A 16182-nucleotide genomic window follows, 5' to 3' on the forward strand; every position below is an offset into this window, starting at 1 on the left:
TTCTAGAGGCCTTTAAGAGAATTTTATTTGAGTGGTTCTTACAAAGATTGTTGCAATATGAAAGTCATTTGTTGATAGAAATATCAAGCTGTTTTGTCAAACACACTGAAGTAACCCAAAAATATATTTCAGAGCTCACAGAGCTTAAAAAAGAGCAGAGATTATATGCAACCAGACAAAATATATTCCTGCATTTCCTACTTCAACTTTCAAACTAGGTACATTCCCTGCAATCAACAGACCTTTAATTTGGAAATGCAGAGATAGCTTTGTTTGGAATTCTAAACACACCTTACACCTTATTTACAAGAAACTTTTACAGAAACAATCAAAAGTTACCATCTAGAAATAAAATGCTTCAATCTTCCCAATGCTGTCAACTGGTCAACATTAAGTGATCAGCTGACCAAAAGAGTCACTCAGTAGCCTCTTGAATTTTCAGTCCATACAAAAAACCCACACTAAGTATGTCCAGTTAAATTCTGATATTAACCTTTAGCAGAGCATCTACACTTAAGTGAATGTAAAATGTAATACCTGCAATAAAAGAAAAGGCTGGTGAAAACATTAAAAAATCATGTCCTGACCACCTTTTACAGAAAATCTTTTCTATGAGCTATATCTGTTCCTACAGATCACCTTAGCCAAATGTTCTAAATGTACAAGAATTACAAGGCAGAACAAGTAGTCAGCTTTGTATACAGTGGGAATGCTAATCAAGAGAGAATGAACACACAGCATTCCTGCTTACTCTTTATTTTTTTTTGTTTAAAGGTAACAGGAAGTGTACACAAAAGGACATTACACTCTTTCCTTTTGTTTTATCTAAATAAAAGTTTAACTCGGTCTTCCTCCAAAAATAGCTATGTACAAAACTGACTAAATCCATCTTCATCGCCGAGAAGGAACCAAAAGCTGAGTTGCAGACACAGAATCAGGAAAAAGATTGTGGTATGTTGGCAGAGGTACATATGCTGCTGTAATCATTTTACCTAGAGAGAGGGGAGAAGTGGTTTTTAAATTCTTGCTTGTTCATTTTTTAAAATGAGAGCAGACAGTATGACACAAAGAGTGCAGTGCTTACAAAGTACATTCAAAAACTTCCAGGGAGGAAAAATGGACAATTCCCCTCATCCCAGTAATATTTTTCTGCATTAAAACTTTTGTAAGGCACAAATGCCTATTTTATGTTTGGAAAAAGACCATCCATTCATTCAAGGTTTCTTTTAACATTATGTTGCTCTACTCGTTAACACTGTTATGGCTGGCATATCATAAAGGTCCGAAATGTTAAACTCATAAGGGTGGCAGGGCAAAGTTTTTCACCCAGAAGGTATCTATGAATCATAATATTTTTTCCACCTGAACAAGCCATCGATCCAAGCTCAAGACATTAAATTGAAGAACCAGAAATTGTCCCTGTGGCTAAGGCAACGTGTCAGTTCTTAAATGCTTATAACAAATTCAGTGCCAGAGCTAAATCATCCTTTCTGCTCTAACTAAGGGTTTTTAGCTTTGAAAATGCATCTGTTTGGGTAAAACATGGAAGGGATGCATTAGATTCACTGTGAATCTCTGATAAACCCTCCCAAAACTTTGACATATCTGGTTCTAGGTATTCCAGGAATGTCTACTTATTTCTCAAAGTTACAGAACTTCGTATGCCATCTACAGCTATTTTTGTTTATAACCAACTGCAAAAGAATAGGAAGAGCTTACTTACCTGCAAACCATCTTCCATGTAATGCATTAACAGCGGCAATTGCTGCAGCTATTGAAAGGCATTTGACATACACATTGCCCTGAAATACAAAAAAAGCAGTGGTTACTGCTTTCATCAAGTACATTTATTTTCTTTGCACAACTTCTCCTTTTCTGTGCCCTAATGCAGAAGACAGTGTATAAATACTGTATTTTTTTTTTTACAAAATTAACAGAATATCTTACTTGGAGAATTACAGAAGTTTCTACAACTATCAAAATCTATTTCTTTTCAGAAACTCCAATAGTAAGCTGACAATTTACACTGATTTTCCCATTTCAATGCAGACCCTCCCTGAAGATAAGTATTCTGCAGTGGGATGGGGGAGCCAGGGAAGTGCCATTCCTCGGATGGAAAAATTAGTCTGGATCCAACCTGGCATTTGCTATTAAAGCACAGCCCTGAATTGTAGAAACTGCAACACATAGCTCTATCATTTAAAGCAACAGATTCAGAATTAATGAAATACTGTTTCCTTGAGTTTTTGTTTTGACAAAAATGTGAATATTAACTGAATATTTATTTGCTCTCTTAAAATTAGGAAAACAGTACAGCTGCATTAAGGCACAAATATTAGAATATTTTCACCTTGCTCTTTTGTGCAATGAAACATTCTCCCAATACTTGTTTGTACTAATGATGTGATCACTTCTTAGAGAATAATAAGTACAGACAACTTTTGGATTATATTTCAGTAACATACCTGAGCTGAATTTTTGTCTACATATATATGCACAACTCCTCCAAGTTTGTTACACTCCTCAATCACATCGTCTTTTATTTCTGTATCCCAGCCAGCTTCTTCTTCACTGTAAAGGCAAACACAAGTTTAAAATTCACTGAGTTTCATGTTTATATGAGACTTCCGCTAGGGACGCTGAGCTGAGCACCACGTCTCTTGGGGGCTCCCAAGGGAACCAAGATTCGTTCGAATCTGGGGTGTAATCCTGCACCCCTACCTGATCCTAAATAGTGGATTGGGAAACAGGATCTCTCCTGCTGCCCACGAAGTGCGGTTTGACCCCCAGTTTTGCTGAGAGAGTCATCGGACAACTCTTGGAATCCTGGATGAGGTCCCGCCTGGCCTGAGGGGAAACCATTGCCGCGAACATCTCTCTAGATTTAGGCTCAGCTCTCCCCTACCTATTACCATCTAAGCAACGATACATAAGCAAGAATACCTACTCTTCTAAAATCTGAGTAAGTAACAAGAACTCTTTTGTTTTACCTGGAATTGGAAGTCCCGAAGGAGTGGAAAAAATATCTACAGAATCCTTATCTCCCCATTTGAGGTTTGGATGACTCTTTGACATTTAAAAATACTGGATAAGCCGGCAGGATCTTAATCAAATTGATCGGTGGATAGACATAACAATTGGGACCTTTTGAATGACGTTACAGCCACCAATCAGAAATTTAGAAGTGAAAAGGGGAGGGACGAGCAGATTCCCCCCCACTTCCAGGAGGAGGCTTTTCTGAGTAAACAAATTTTCAAGCCACGTCTTATCCAGAAGAATCAGCTATCGTCTGCTATCGTGAGAATACTACGGGATTTGAGACCGGATGTGTGGCGCCACTGTGTAACTGGCAAATACTTCCCAAGTTCCTAGGCAAAAGGAAGGAACGGCAGGTGTGCGACCTTATATCTTGCCCCCCGTAACACCACTTTACAACTCACAACGTATACCTGTCCAGATTTTACAAATTAAATCTCAACAAACTACCAGAAGTAGCAACCATGGAAAGTGAGACTAAATTTATGGATCGACTAGTCTCTCTGACAAACAATATCTACGATCTTGTCAATCGGAAACTGGATGTAATTACGGGAGATCAAGGATATAAAAGACCGAATTATGACAATGAGATCAGAGATGAGACAAACCATTAAAAGACGAATTAAATTCTGCAAAGGAGATGGAGAGCTATGAAGGACCACCAAAGGATATACATCTACAAGAAGAAATTGAACCAACCCAATTGACAAACATGGATATGAATGTAAGAGACTTTGACTTTTGTTCGTATGATTTACCTGATGAACATTTCAAAGTCAACTGGGAGAATTTAAAAGGGCAAAAAGCTGGAAATACCGGGATTTTTCTTCTCACCTTAGGGATGGAAGAAAACATGCTGCAGATTTACTATCCCCCCATCAATTTTCACAGAGGGAATTGCACTAACAACCTCCATGGAGGCCCTTCGACGTTTAAAGCTACTGGGAAAAAGAGGAAGATGCTGGAAATTTAAGATAAAGAGACTGGGTCAAAGGGTTTAGTCTTTCTCGGGATTTAATTAAAAAGGACTGATTAAATGGCTTGGCTTTGACAAAAACAGAATTAATGGCACTAACATAACTGATACTTATTAGATATGTGGGAGAAATGGAGGAATCATATCGATATTCATTCTCAAAGGAAGTTAAAAATGATACTTATTATCTAATCCATTTTTTATTATAAAAATCATGCTTTTTATTTCTGTTCTTTCTTTTTTATTTTTATTTTCTTTCTCTTTATTTGAATATAGACACATGAAATAACAAATACTTAGATTATGAGTAATGTTAATTAAACAAAATAGAAAAAAAAATCTTATAAATGTTTGTAATAATATTAGGATTAGAACCTTAAACAAAGGAGATTACAAATAAATGACAAGATTGAGGGAGATGTAGGGGAAGTATTTATATTTTATATTTTATCTATATATGTATGTACTTTCAACAATTGTTTATTAGAATTTATACTTTGATGTTTACTTATATTGATTGTTGAATACTTTGTCTAATTAATATAGAAAAATAATTAAAAAAACATTTAAAAAGTTTCATGTTTATATGGGGTGAAAAAAAGATGATCAACTTACGTTTGAGGGTTAAACATGTTGGAGAGCTGGAAGCACTGCGTTGCAAGTGGTTGTACAGACGCAGCTGCAGACAGTGCTAACAAAATATATATAAATACAGCATAAGTTTTCTATTTTTGCAAAAAATTCTGTACACAGTCAAGACAGTCAATACATTCAGTTTTATTGAAAATGGAAAAAATTCTTACAAAACTATATTCTACTGGAAAACACAAAAAGCAATTTCACTTCTCAGTCCATAAAGCTATAATTAAGAAAGCATTCCCCTCCTGTCCCTGCATCCTTTTTTTAAGCCAAAAAAGGCACCAACCCCATCCCCATGTAACTCCCAAAGCTTTTAAAACTTTTCCCCTCCTCCAGTAAAGTCCATCTTAAATTATTTTGTAAAGTCAAGGTATAAGAGACAGTTATCCAGCTTGCTTTTATCATGTGCCATTAAATGGCTTGGTTGCAGCAATGTGCAAGAGGAAACATAAATGGACTAAGAGCAGTTCCAATTGTGTAAAATCTCACACGACACCTCCCTATATATTGTATTGCCCAATCTTGCAGAAATGCCACTGGGCATACAATAAGTTTAACTCGGTGCATGTGGCTACTGCCAAACACCACCACCACCGGCCATTGTTCCAAAGGATTCCCTGACCATCTGGAGTAGGTTTTCAGGAGAGTGGGTTCAAGTAAAAGGTAAAGGTAATCCCCTGTGCAAGCACTGGGTCATTACTGACCAATGAGGTGAAGTCACATCCCAACGTTTACTAGGCAGACTATGTTTTAGGGGGTGGTTTGCCATTGCCTTCCCCAGTTGGCTACACTTTACCCCCAGCAAGCTGGGTACTCATTTTACTGACCTTGGAAGGATGGAAGGCTGAGTCAACCTTGAGCCGGCTACCTGAAACCGACTTCCATCGGGATCGAACTCAGGTTGTGAGCAGAGCTTTGACTGCAGTACTGCAGCTTACCACTCTGCGCCACGGGGTTCAGGGGGAGATAATAAAATCCCATTCCACAACAGGAACTCCAGTTGTAACTCTCTGGACCCTGCTCACTGTACCCTCAATGGGACTATGGGCTGTAATTACATAACATTCGACTCCTATAACCAGGGAAATAGTCAAATGTCAATGTCTTTCTTCCTTTGTATTTGCAGCAGACAGTGTAATTGAAAAGTAGTATATTTTGTCTAATGCTCAAATTCATATTCAATTCTCACCAGGCTATTGTTTTGCATTCCTCTCCTCCTTTATCTTAGGAAGTCATGTAACTTATATAGAATTTTGTACAGTCTGAGGTATACAGACATATTTGGTAATACATAAAAATATTTCTGCATGCTTGGAGGCCTCCTTATCAGGGAGAAGACATGTTCTTGATCTTTTGTGATCAGCATGAGCTACTCACTTGATCATTAAAGATCATTTACACTGTTTGCATCTGTACACTGTTTCCATTTTCCTTACATACTTTTACTTTAACTCAATGAACATCTCAGACATAATTAAACCATGTATAACAGAAATAACAAAATTCAAATTCAGCCTCACCTTCACTCTGCTGTGAAAGTCTTGTCTGCAAATCTAAATGGTTGTAGAGAAAGTTTAATATCCTTAGACAAATTCTGTTACTTTACTATGAATTATCACACTAGCATAGCAGTTCTCTAACTTTAGATATCTAAAGATCCTCATTTTGTTTTACATTTTTTGTGGACTAACAAACACTAACCCTTGCTGGCAAATACCACAAATTGGGCAACCTTTTATAAAAACTCTTGTAGCAAGTCACATATGCCCTGTGGAGACTTCTGACCTCTTGTAACCACAAAACAATGAGGACCCTGACTGGCTACCTTTCATTTTAAGAAAAATATTCTTATTGTCTGTACATGGCCTACAAGGTCAGTATCAGAAGGCAGCTGATACTATAGTACCACAACACAAAAGGCCCTGAGTCAAGTTCTAACCAATCTTGCCCCATGACTGGAAGAGAATCAGCACCAGAGGCAGCAAGGAATTTCTTCACTGGTTAATAATTTCTACACAAAACGTCAGCTGATCAGCAATGGGAATGGGCCTCCAACATTTTCAGAGATGCTCACAGAAGCAGGAAAAAAACAGCATCGCACAAAACCTGAACTTTAGTATTAAAACTGTGATTGGCTATTATTGTCTGTGGATGCTGAGGGGCATCTCTCTCTCTCTCTGCCAAAATCTCTGCACTGGAAATAAGTACGGAAGTTAGTTTTGATTTTATAACAAAAGAAATTATGACAACTGCATTAGAACTGTCCTTCCTTTGTGCCACTCAGCAATTAAGAATTCCTTGGACTGAGCTACTGGTTCCCAGCAACCAAATGACACATTTTTCAGCCAGTGCTTTGAGGTGATTTGGAAACTGTGTGTGAGTGATGGCAGCTCCAGGAGCTCCCATCCTTCATGGGAGACAGATACCAATAAAGGAGAATTTATCTGACTATCACACATGCAATTCAACATTGGTAATGTGTATATGTGTTTGTCAACATTTCAATAATGCATCATTCAATAGGCCAGGAGTCCCCAACATGGTGCCCAGTGGCACCATGGTGCCTACCAACACCTTCCCTGGTGGCTCCCAAGTGTTTTTACAAAGCAGGCAGGGCTAGGTGCAGCTTGTTTCCAGCAGGTCTTCCAATTGCCTGTGCAGATTAAAACACATTCTGCTAAACAGAGCTTCTGCCTGAAATGTTGTAATTAGTATTAGACTAGTATATAACCTCGATCCCTGACATTGTGTGGTTGGCTCTGCCTCCTGTGGCAGCCATTTTTGTGATTGTGCCCACCACAGTTGTCAGAATTCCAAAGGTGCCTGCAGGCTCAAAATGTTTAGGAACCCCTGCCTTTTTATAATGATCAAAAGCTGAATAATGGAAAGTAGGCATGGGGGTGGGGGGAGGAAGAATTTTAATCTGCCTCACAGCACAAATGGGTCCAAAAAAATAAAGGCAGATGCTACACATGCAACTACCAGAGGATATTTACATTGTTTGTAAAAGAAGATGAAGCTATGCCAACTATACGTGAAAACCTGTTTATGCTCCTAGCCTGTTTTATCAATACCATTTAATACTTCTCTAGTTTATATACTTTTCTAGCCTGGCTTGTTTTTATTGATGTCTTGTTTTACTGTTTGAGAGGCAGCATACAAGTTTTCTAAATAAACAGATTTGCTCCACAACATAGTCATCATCCATTGCTGACTTTACATCTGCAGACAACTAGTGAAATAAATAGTTCCTTGAATGTGATCAAGTTCTGTTTGATATTGATTTAGTAGAGGTGCAAAAAATAAAAAAAATGACAAGCTCTTCTCAAGCAGTTAAGCAACTAGCAGATCAATACAATAAGTAGCTTTTTCTCTGTAGTTTAGAGAACAGATTTTACCTGCCACAGCTCCAAATGCTAATGATCCACTCATCTGCAGAGCTTGCTGTGCAGCTGGAGGAATTTGCAAACCAGTACCTAAAATAAACAAATAATGAATGTATAATGAGAATAAATTCAACTGAACTAGAAAGGCGAAAATACATGCCCTAGTTAATGACGGTTCTTTTAGACTAAAAAACTTAGTTGGATTGTGGTGCAGAAGCAAAAAGATACTGAAAGAAAATCCAGGCTGCTTATTTCTTTTTATCATGACACTCACCTTCAGCAAGTCTTGCCATCAACTGGAGACGACCAGTTGTACCCAAGTCAATGCCAGTCCTTTCCAATTCATCACTGTCCAAAAATGAGCTAGCACTGGATGCATCCGTCCGCTCAGTTACATGACCAACTTTCATTGGCCTACCAGCTAGCTCAAAACCATTTAGTTGCTCTAAGGCCTTTTTAGCACACTCTGAATCTGAAAACTGGAAAAAAAGACATCATTGAATTAGACAACTATTTGCAGAGGGCTCTGTTTCAAGCACTTTTTTAGTAATAAACTAAAATTAACAGATGGTCCTGAAAAAAATTGGAACAGGGCCAATTTTACAAAGACAGATTTTTGTCTTTAAAAAATACGAAGTGAAATACAAAGTTATTGTATATTGACAAAAATGAAACGTGAAATGCAGTTATTGTCAGCAGCACACTGTATTATTATACATTACATTTTATGCACGTGAAAACCATTTTTCTTAAAAAATTGAGTTATAATTGGGATTTTCCATACTCTTCAGCTGCATTCAGATCTTGTTAATTATCATGATTTCCTGGCTTTTGAGATTTTAAAATTTTTGGCCCCTTCTAATTTGTTCTCACTAGGAATTTGGTTGCTTTTAGTAAGAATACTGTGAGATCCTTTCTGATTGTCTAAAACTACCAACAAAGTTCTCAGGGAATGGAGTGATCTGTTATTTTATTGATATAGTGTCTAATTAGCATCCAAAAGGATGGTATCTGCACATACGCCCACAACGTATGAAAGTAAGAGTCAATTTTGCCACACTATTTTCATCAAGTTGATGGATACTGACTAGTAGTTTGATAGTCAGTCATCATTGGTTAAGGTATCCTACATGAGTATATGCTTCAACCAAGAGCGCCGTTAAATTAATAGGAGTTGAAAGAAAGCTTTCCTGGCACCTACCTTCCTCTCCTTTAAGTGCCAGGCAAAAATGTTTCTTTCTTTCCAGTTTTCATGTGAGAAGTTCCAATTTTTTAGCTGCCTTATGATTGTTTCCAGCCTGAGGTCTGTTCTATGATTATAATATTTAGGCTATGTATGTGTTTTTGTGTCTTGGCTTTTATTTTAATTGCTTTTTATTATCTATTTATTAGATATGCTGATTTTGTTGTACTGTCTTCTGTTGTAGGCTGCCTTGAGCAGCTCTCTGGAGAAGAGGAATAATTTTTTTCTAAAATAATTAAAACTACATCCTCAGGTCTACTGCTCAGCCAAAATCTGTTCCCCATTTAGCTATGTATCTTGGATCTTCTGCCCATGCATTTTTTCTTAAAACTGTGTAACGGCTATTCGCAGACATACAGTTCTGTTTTGTAAAATAGTCTCAAAGTTTGTTAGAAAACAGCTTTAAAATGCATCTGGAGACAATACCAAGGAATTGGTTTGTTTCCTATCTTTAACTGCAAGAGTTCTTTTGGTAACATTCAATTTTTAGTGATCTCACATATTATATATATTTTGTTTTCTAAATTTGTTTTCCTTTTTAAAAAGTGGGAAAGACATCTTGGCTCAAAAGAATCTGAACTAGCAATAAGCCATTTGAATGGACTGGTTATTTCTCTGGAAGTTGCAGCTTTCAAATCCTTGCCTTGTCTCTGGAAATTTTGAGGCGGTCACTTTTTGCCCCATCAGGAAGCTGCCAGTTCAAGTGTTCAATGCATGTGCAGCATCCCAGCACAGCAAGAAACCCCCCAATGGCCTCTCAGTTGTTTCAGCTGCCAAAACAGTGCGGAGAAGAAGAAGCCAGGAGTTCCCCCCATTGCCATTTTCCTAATCAGAATTATACTTGTTTGTGCTTTTACATAGGAGTTGCCACCAGGACTGACTTACATCTTCCTGATCACATTCAAAGTTTATAAACTTACAGTAATAAATCCATATCCTTTGGAACGTCCTGTTTCGCTATCCATCATCAACTGAATGCTTTCAATCTGAAAGGGATCATGAGTACACATTAGAATAGAGAAGCCATGATCATTCAAGATGTATTTAATAAAATGTTTCATTAAATATAATTAATAAATAAATAATCAGAGTAGGTTGGGATGAACTAGCCCAACAGAATAAATATGTATTCAAGTCTATTCAATAGACCACAGTGAAGTGTCATTTTAAACTGAAATACGCTCAAGGAAAATAGAGATTACACACTTGTTCAACAGAAGTTAAAACCTATAAAAGGGTAACGAGTCACATTAATTCACAGCACTGTTATGAGACTATAGTAATTCATTATATTCAAGGCCCAAGCAGTTCAGAATACTTGTAAATTAAACACAATCTCAGTTCTTCAGCTTTGGGATCATTTTTACCAACTGGCGGAAAATGTGACTTCAACTGGTTTTAAGTAAATTCACTCTAGATTTATTTGGCATCCAGCTAATCAGAAACTTACCCTGCCAAATGGCTCAAAAATTCCACGAAGCATATCTTCGGTTATGTTGAAGTGTAATGATCCTACATAGAGTCTCATGGGCCCAGCACTACCTTTTTGTAGATTATTTGCCATTGCTGCTGCTCTGTTTTTCTCTGCCTAGAAAAATGATTTAAATGGTAAAGAGTGGATTAATCTATAGGATGTAACAGTAAATTACTTTACATTAATTGTTTCAGCCTGTGCACTGGTTGAAGGGCTCTCATTCCCATGTATGTTGTGATGAATTAGAAGTAGGAACAGCTGTACAGCAAGGGAATTAACTGCTTCCTTTCAGCAAGAACAAGCATATTACGCAACACCATCCAACTCACTGTATTTTTATACTATGGTCCTATTCATCCATTCAAAAATCTGCCTCATGAAGGGCCTTCCGTGATTCAGGAACAGGATCTTGGAATTTAAAACACTGTTGTCACTGATCATTTTCAAATTAAAAAGAAACAGCCTGGAAATTAATTTGTCAAATAACTTCAGTTTCCAGCATTAGCACTTCCCTGCCTTCCAGTTTACCACCAAATGCTGTATAATTAGCACGAACAGTTCAAATCAAATAGTAGGTGCATTCATTACATTTGCTTTTATTTACTATTAGTCCCTGACATATTGCTTAGCTTTTCTGAAACTAAAACAGCAGCCGTGGTCTATCACCTGTTCAATTTATTTATTTATTTATTTGTATAAAATATATGTTGCTTGCCTATAATTGCCTATAATAAAATATATGTTGCTTGCCAAAGGCACTGAACTAACATCAAATGGTCACCTGTGTCAAATATATGGGGCCTGTGTTGTAGCCACTTCTGACATGTTATCAGAGAATTTAGCACTGAAATCCCAAAAGTGTCTTTTGACTTTATGCATGTTCTGTAAGGAAGGAGAAGTGCCTTTGTATTTACTTCATTCAGACGAGCACTTGTAGCCAAGTTCAAGTGACAGTGTCAGCTGCAATAGGGAAGGGGGCAAATTGTGTAACTGCACAGATGACCATTCAAAGATCATCATATAAGCAGTGTCTCTCTTCCTCATGGTATCTGTGCAGCTCCCTAATTTAAAGACAGGTGAACAATAGCAGAAGCTATGTGAAAGATAAAAGTTTAACTGTGGTAAAAGATGGGGCGAGAGAACCACCCCTGTCCGAATGACAACTGAGGAATGGACAACCCAAATTTACACCTGCACAATGAGAAAATGAGAAAATTCATCAGAACTAGAATTTTAAAGAAAGCAAATGCAAGTCACAAGATACCATGTGTTTAAGAAGTTTACCCATTAACTTTAAAGCACTAGATACAAGCTCCAATTTGGAACTGGAACATGATTAGATGGGTGCAGGTAAGTACTGCCTTTTAAAAATGTTTACTCAAGTCACTGGGAAATGACAGAAAACTGACAAGTATTGAAGAGAAATTGGTACCACGCGTACTTTCATGGAAGAGCCACACCTAATTGATATAATGTGGAAGTAACACAAGAGAGTAATGACAATTTCACTGGGTCCAAAGACAGCGGAGATTATTTTTTTCCATTTTGCCCCCCAAGAATTTCCATATAGATGGCTCCCAGGAGTCCAATAGCATCTTATAGTTTCATCACTGTGTCAGGAAAATTGAACAGGAAGGTGCTCAATTCCTTGCTCAGCAGCAATGTTTCCCCCCACTGGGGTCTGACTACTAGTTCTTTCGTAAAGCTCTGGAATGCTCTGAAGCTGCTTCTGCACAGATCGTCAAACTACATGGACATTAAACACAGACCATAAAATTGTCAAAATCTCCCTGGGTGGATTTCTGGATTCCTTCTGATAATAAGCACCAATGAAGTTAACAGGTCTCAAAATATTAATTAAAACCTCTTGAAGACATTGCACATAAAGAACTATCAGAGCTAGAGTACAACTTTGTGCCAACTTACTTGGGATGCCTGTACTATTATTGGTACTCCCAACACTCGCTGTCCTGTTAATCCAATTGCCAAAGGCACTGAACTAACATCAACAAATTCTACATAAGCAATTCCCTTGGAGCGCCTGGAGTTTCTATCGGAAATCATGCGTACATCACGGACCTAGGAAGAGAAAAAGTTAAAGCAACAAATTAATCAGAATACATTTAGTTGGCCTTAGACTTGACCTATAGTCAAGGTACTATGTGACATTATACAAGTCATCATGGCATTTCATTCCTCCAAATTATGCATGTCATTTTGGGCCATTTCAATCATTTTACTTATTCATTTATTACATAGAAAGCACTTTCATGGAGGAAACAATGTACAGACAGTGCATATGCCACTAAATGCCTTAACATGCAAACATCAATTTTGTAACATGTACACATGGTGAGAAGTCTCAAGAAACATGTCGTGCAAGATTACCTATGCATAATTTTTGGCTAGAAAATTTAACGTTTGAAGCCACCTTTAAAAAAATTAATTATTTAAAAATAATAGAGTCAGCAACCCTCCCCCCAATAACTCCACATTACGCCCAGCATTATTCCTAGGCATCCCCTGAACCACAGGAGTGATATTTCAGGAAGAACAATTGCAGTGGGAGGTACGAAACTTCCATGAGGCAAGCAGAGCTTGTGTGGCAATATTTTGGATCCAACACATTATTTTTTGTAATGCTTGTGGAGATACATATAAAAACATGCAACCAGTGTAACACTGTCAAGTGTTCAATGAATAATGCTCCAATGCCCTACATAGCTACACTAAAGTCCCTCATGAACCACTCATATTCTACCTCTAATTATTGAATAATCAAAGTATTCAGCTGTATTGTTACTATGTTAATTTGAAATCAAGATAACAGATCTTTTTCTGAATCATATGGAGATGTAAGACTGCAGTGTTCAAGTTCTGGGCTTAGAGAATCTTATTAATTAATTCATTTATACCCCGCCCAATGGGGACTCAAAGAGGCTTACATCATTCTCCTGTCCTCCATTTTGTCCGCACAACAACCCTATGAGGTAGGTTAAGTTGAGTGACCCAAGTTTACCCAGTGAGCTTCCATGGCACAAGTAGGAATTCGAACCTGGGTCTTCCACATACTAGTCCAACACTATTAACCACTACACCACACTGGCTTACATAATCCAGCATCTTGCACCAGGAACGTATAAACTTTGCAAATGAAAATATATAAACTGAACAGCCTCTTTATGCAAGACGAGTTTAAGTTACTTCCACAATCACATTAAACATCAAATGCAGATTTCCATAATGGAAAATGTGCTTTGGGGTTATATACGTAACCACAGTATGGAGTTTTGAGTTGTTTTGCAGTATTACAAAGTTCATATCTTTAACAGTTTGTGCCAAAGTTAAATGCATAAGGAAAAATATTTCCCATCTCTTCATCTTTCTAAATCCTTGGCAATCAGAAAGGCATACCATTAAAAATTCTACTTCTAACCTGGTTTTGCCTCTGCTATATAATCCTGACCATGTATTATGTTGTAGGCAGAGGCCTGCCCAAACATTTCAGTGGCAGAATCCTGCAAGTCACTTCAGATGCAAACAAGTTACTTATGTAGTAGTGTGATACATAAAAGGCCTTGGCAAGATCCACTTAATGCTGCAATACAGGAGCAGGAGAAATAGCCGGAAAAAAATTAATTCCTTAATCACTCACTTTTCCTACAGTAGAGAAAAATTCTTCCAGGTCTCTTGGCCTAATTCTTGCAGCAAGCTGCATACAGAAAACTGTTCGAGCATCTCTCTCTTCTGGAGTAAGATTATCAATAGGTTCTCTGAAAAACGAAGTACAAGTTATTATCAATAATTTGGAGCCCTAATTTTAAAAGGCCATATGGGCATATTTTGCTAGTAATTTAGACAATTTACTCAGATGGATCAACAAAGGTTTCTAAAACAGACATCAAATGTAAGCCGTCTCACAAATGTACAATGTTATAGCTTTAAAAAAGAAGTCATCCACACAGGAACAGGATTTTGTGGCTTCCCCACTGCTGATGTGCCTACAGATAAAGTACAGCAGCAACAGGGCTTCAAAACAGTTTCCCTAATTCAATCCCCAGGAAAAGTTAGTCCCCCTCCCCTCAGCTACTGTCAGTTTTGCATTTAACATTTTGTACCTGTTGTACTGGAAGGTGTAGCAAGTTCTCTGAATTCCCAGTTTTCCTTATGAAGATATGCCTTTTTTCCTTGTATCGTCGCAAGGGAAGGGGGTAAAAACTTACTTAAAACAAAAATGAAAGCTGGCAAATCAGAGAAGCTGCCCAAGGTCTCCAAAATGGTGCACATGGGTGCCAAAGTGCCCACTGACACCTTTTCTGGTGCCCGCCAAGTGTTTTTAGGAAGCGGACAGGGTCAGGTAGGGCTTTTGCCCAGCAAGACTTCTGATTGCAGATATTTAAAAATGCTTCTTTGGCAGCAACTGCCACCACAGCACAAGGATCTTCACTGTGTGACTGAAAGTAAGCTGCAGCAGCCACTTTCTGGCTAGCTGTGCTTCCTGCAGCAGCCATATTGGGGCTGCGGCCGTCCTACTGTGTCAAACTTCCAATGGTGCCCACAGACTCAAAAAAATTGGGGACTCCTGTACTACACCTATCGGTATAACAATATTCTAGTGGCCAGGGTGAGTGGGTGGAGGAAATGGTTGCCATATGGGCCAGAAAATCCAAATTTATCCACCCACACAACAGCCATCCCAAAACTTCGGAACAAGGTAAGTTTGTAAAAATCAGAGGAAAGCTGAGGAATCCCCTGGAGGTGCATAAATGCACCAAAATGCTGTGGGGAAGCAAGGAAAAAAAACACCACTTCCCAAAAGCACTGAACTTGGGGCAGATAACCCCGCGTGGAAGACCCCAAGAGCTTTGAATATTTATACCACAAGAGAACCCACAGCCCTCAGAAACTGGGTCCATAGCTCTTTTCTGTAAAAACCGCAATATATTGTGCAAAACAAATGAGAATGGGTAAGAAAGGTAACGGATGGGTAAGAAAGGACGTGTAACAGGCCTTGCATCCTTAATCTAAGCCATTTTATTTTATTTCTTAATTTAGCCTCACCCAAAATTTGTAACAGTAGAAATGCATTTTAATAGTATTTAATAGGAATAATAGTATGTATTTTTCTTATCTAGGAAGAGAATCTCAGTGAAGAACAACTGATTTTGGCATTATACAAACACTAACCGGAACTGTCCAAGATTTAGGAGTGACATGTCAACACATCCGTCTCCGAGTTTGGTATCTTTATGCCTTTTTGCTATGTTTTCCCCAGAATTCAATCTAGCCAAATGGGAACCAAATAAACCTAGTTTATTATTCCATTTGGGCTATAAACCACACCAAAGAAAACATGACATCCCCGATTTCACCCTCAGGAAATATCTTCCCAGGTAACTGTTATCCCACCAATCCCCCAATGAGA

At 37.9% G+C, this 16182-nt stretch overlaps 1 protein-coding gene across 4 annotated transcripts in view; it reads right to left on the minus strand.

The window, feature by feature from the left end:
* RBM39 (RNA binding motif protein 39) overlaps positions 1–16182 on the minus strand; it is a 36906-nt gene continuing 20724 nt past the window's right edge. For all 4 annotated transcript variants that reach the window (XM_056845337.1, XM_056845334.1, XM_056845335.1 and 1 more), the window contains exons 7-17: positions 14413–14530; positions 12684–12836; positions 10734–10871; positions 10204–10269; positions 8315–8519; positions 8053–8130; positions 6175–6207; positions 4631–4706; positions 2466–2571; positions 1724–1802; positions 1–992 (exon numbers count right to left, since the gene is read on the minus strand). In XM_056845337.1, the coding sequence (XP_056701315.1) occupies positions 892–992; positions 1724–1802; positions 2466–2571; positions 4631–4706; positions 6175–6207; positions 8053–8130; positions 8315–8519; positions 10204–10269; positions 10734–10871; positions 12684–12836; positions 14413–14530 (1153 nt within the window). In that variant the 3' untranslated portion in view covers positions 1–891. The remainder of the gene's footprint in view (positions 993–1723; positions 1803–2465; positions 2572–4630; positions 4707–6174; positions 6208–8052; positions 8131–8314; positions 8520–10203; positions 10270–10733; positions 10872–12683; positions 12837–14412; positions 14531–16182) is intronic.

This window comes from Euleptes europaea, chromosome 2, assembly GCF_029931775.1.
Source record: "Euleptes europaea isolate rEulEur1 chromosome 2, rEulEur1.hap1, whole genome shotgun sequence".
NCBI lineage: Eukaryota > Metazoa > Chordata > Lepidosauria > Squamata > Sphaerodactylidae > Euleptes > Euleptes europaea.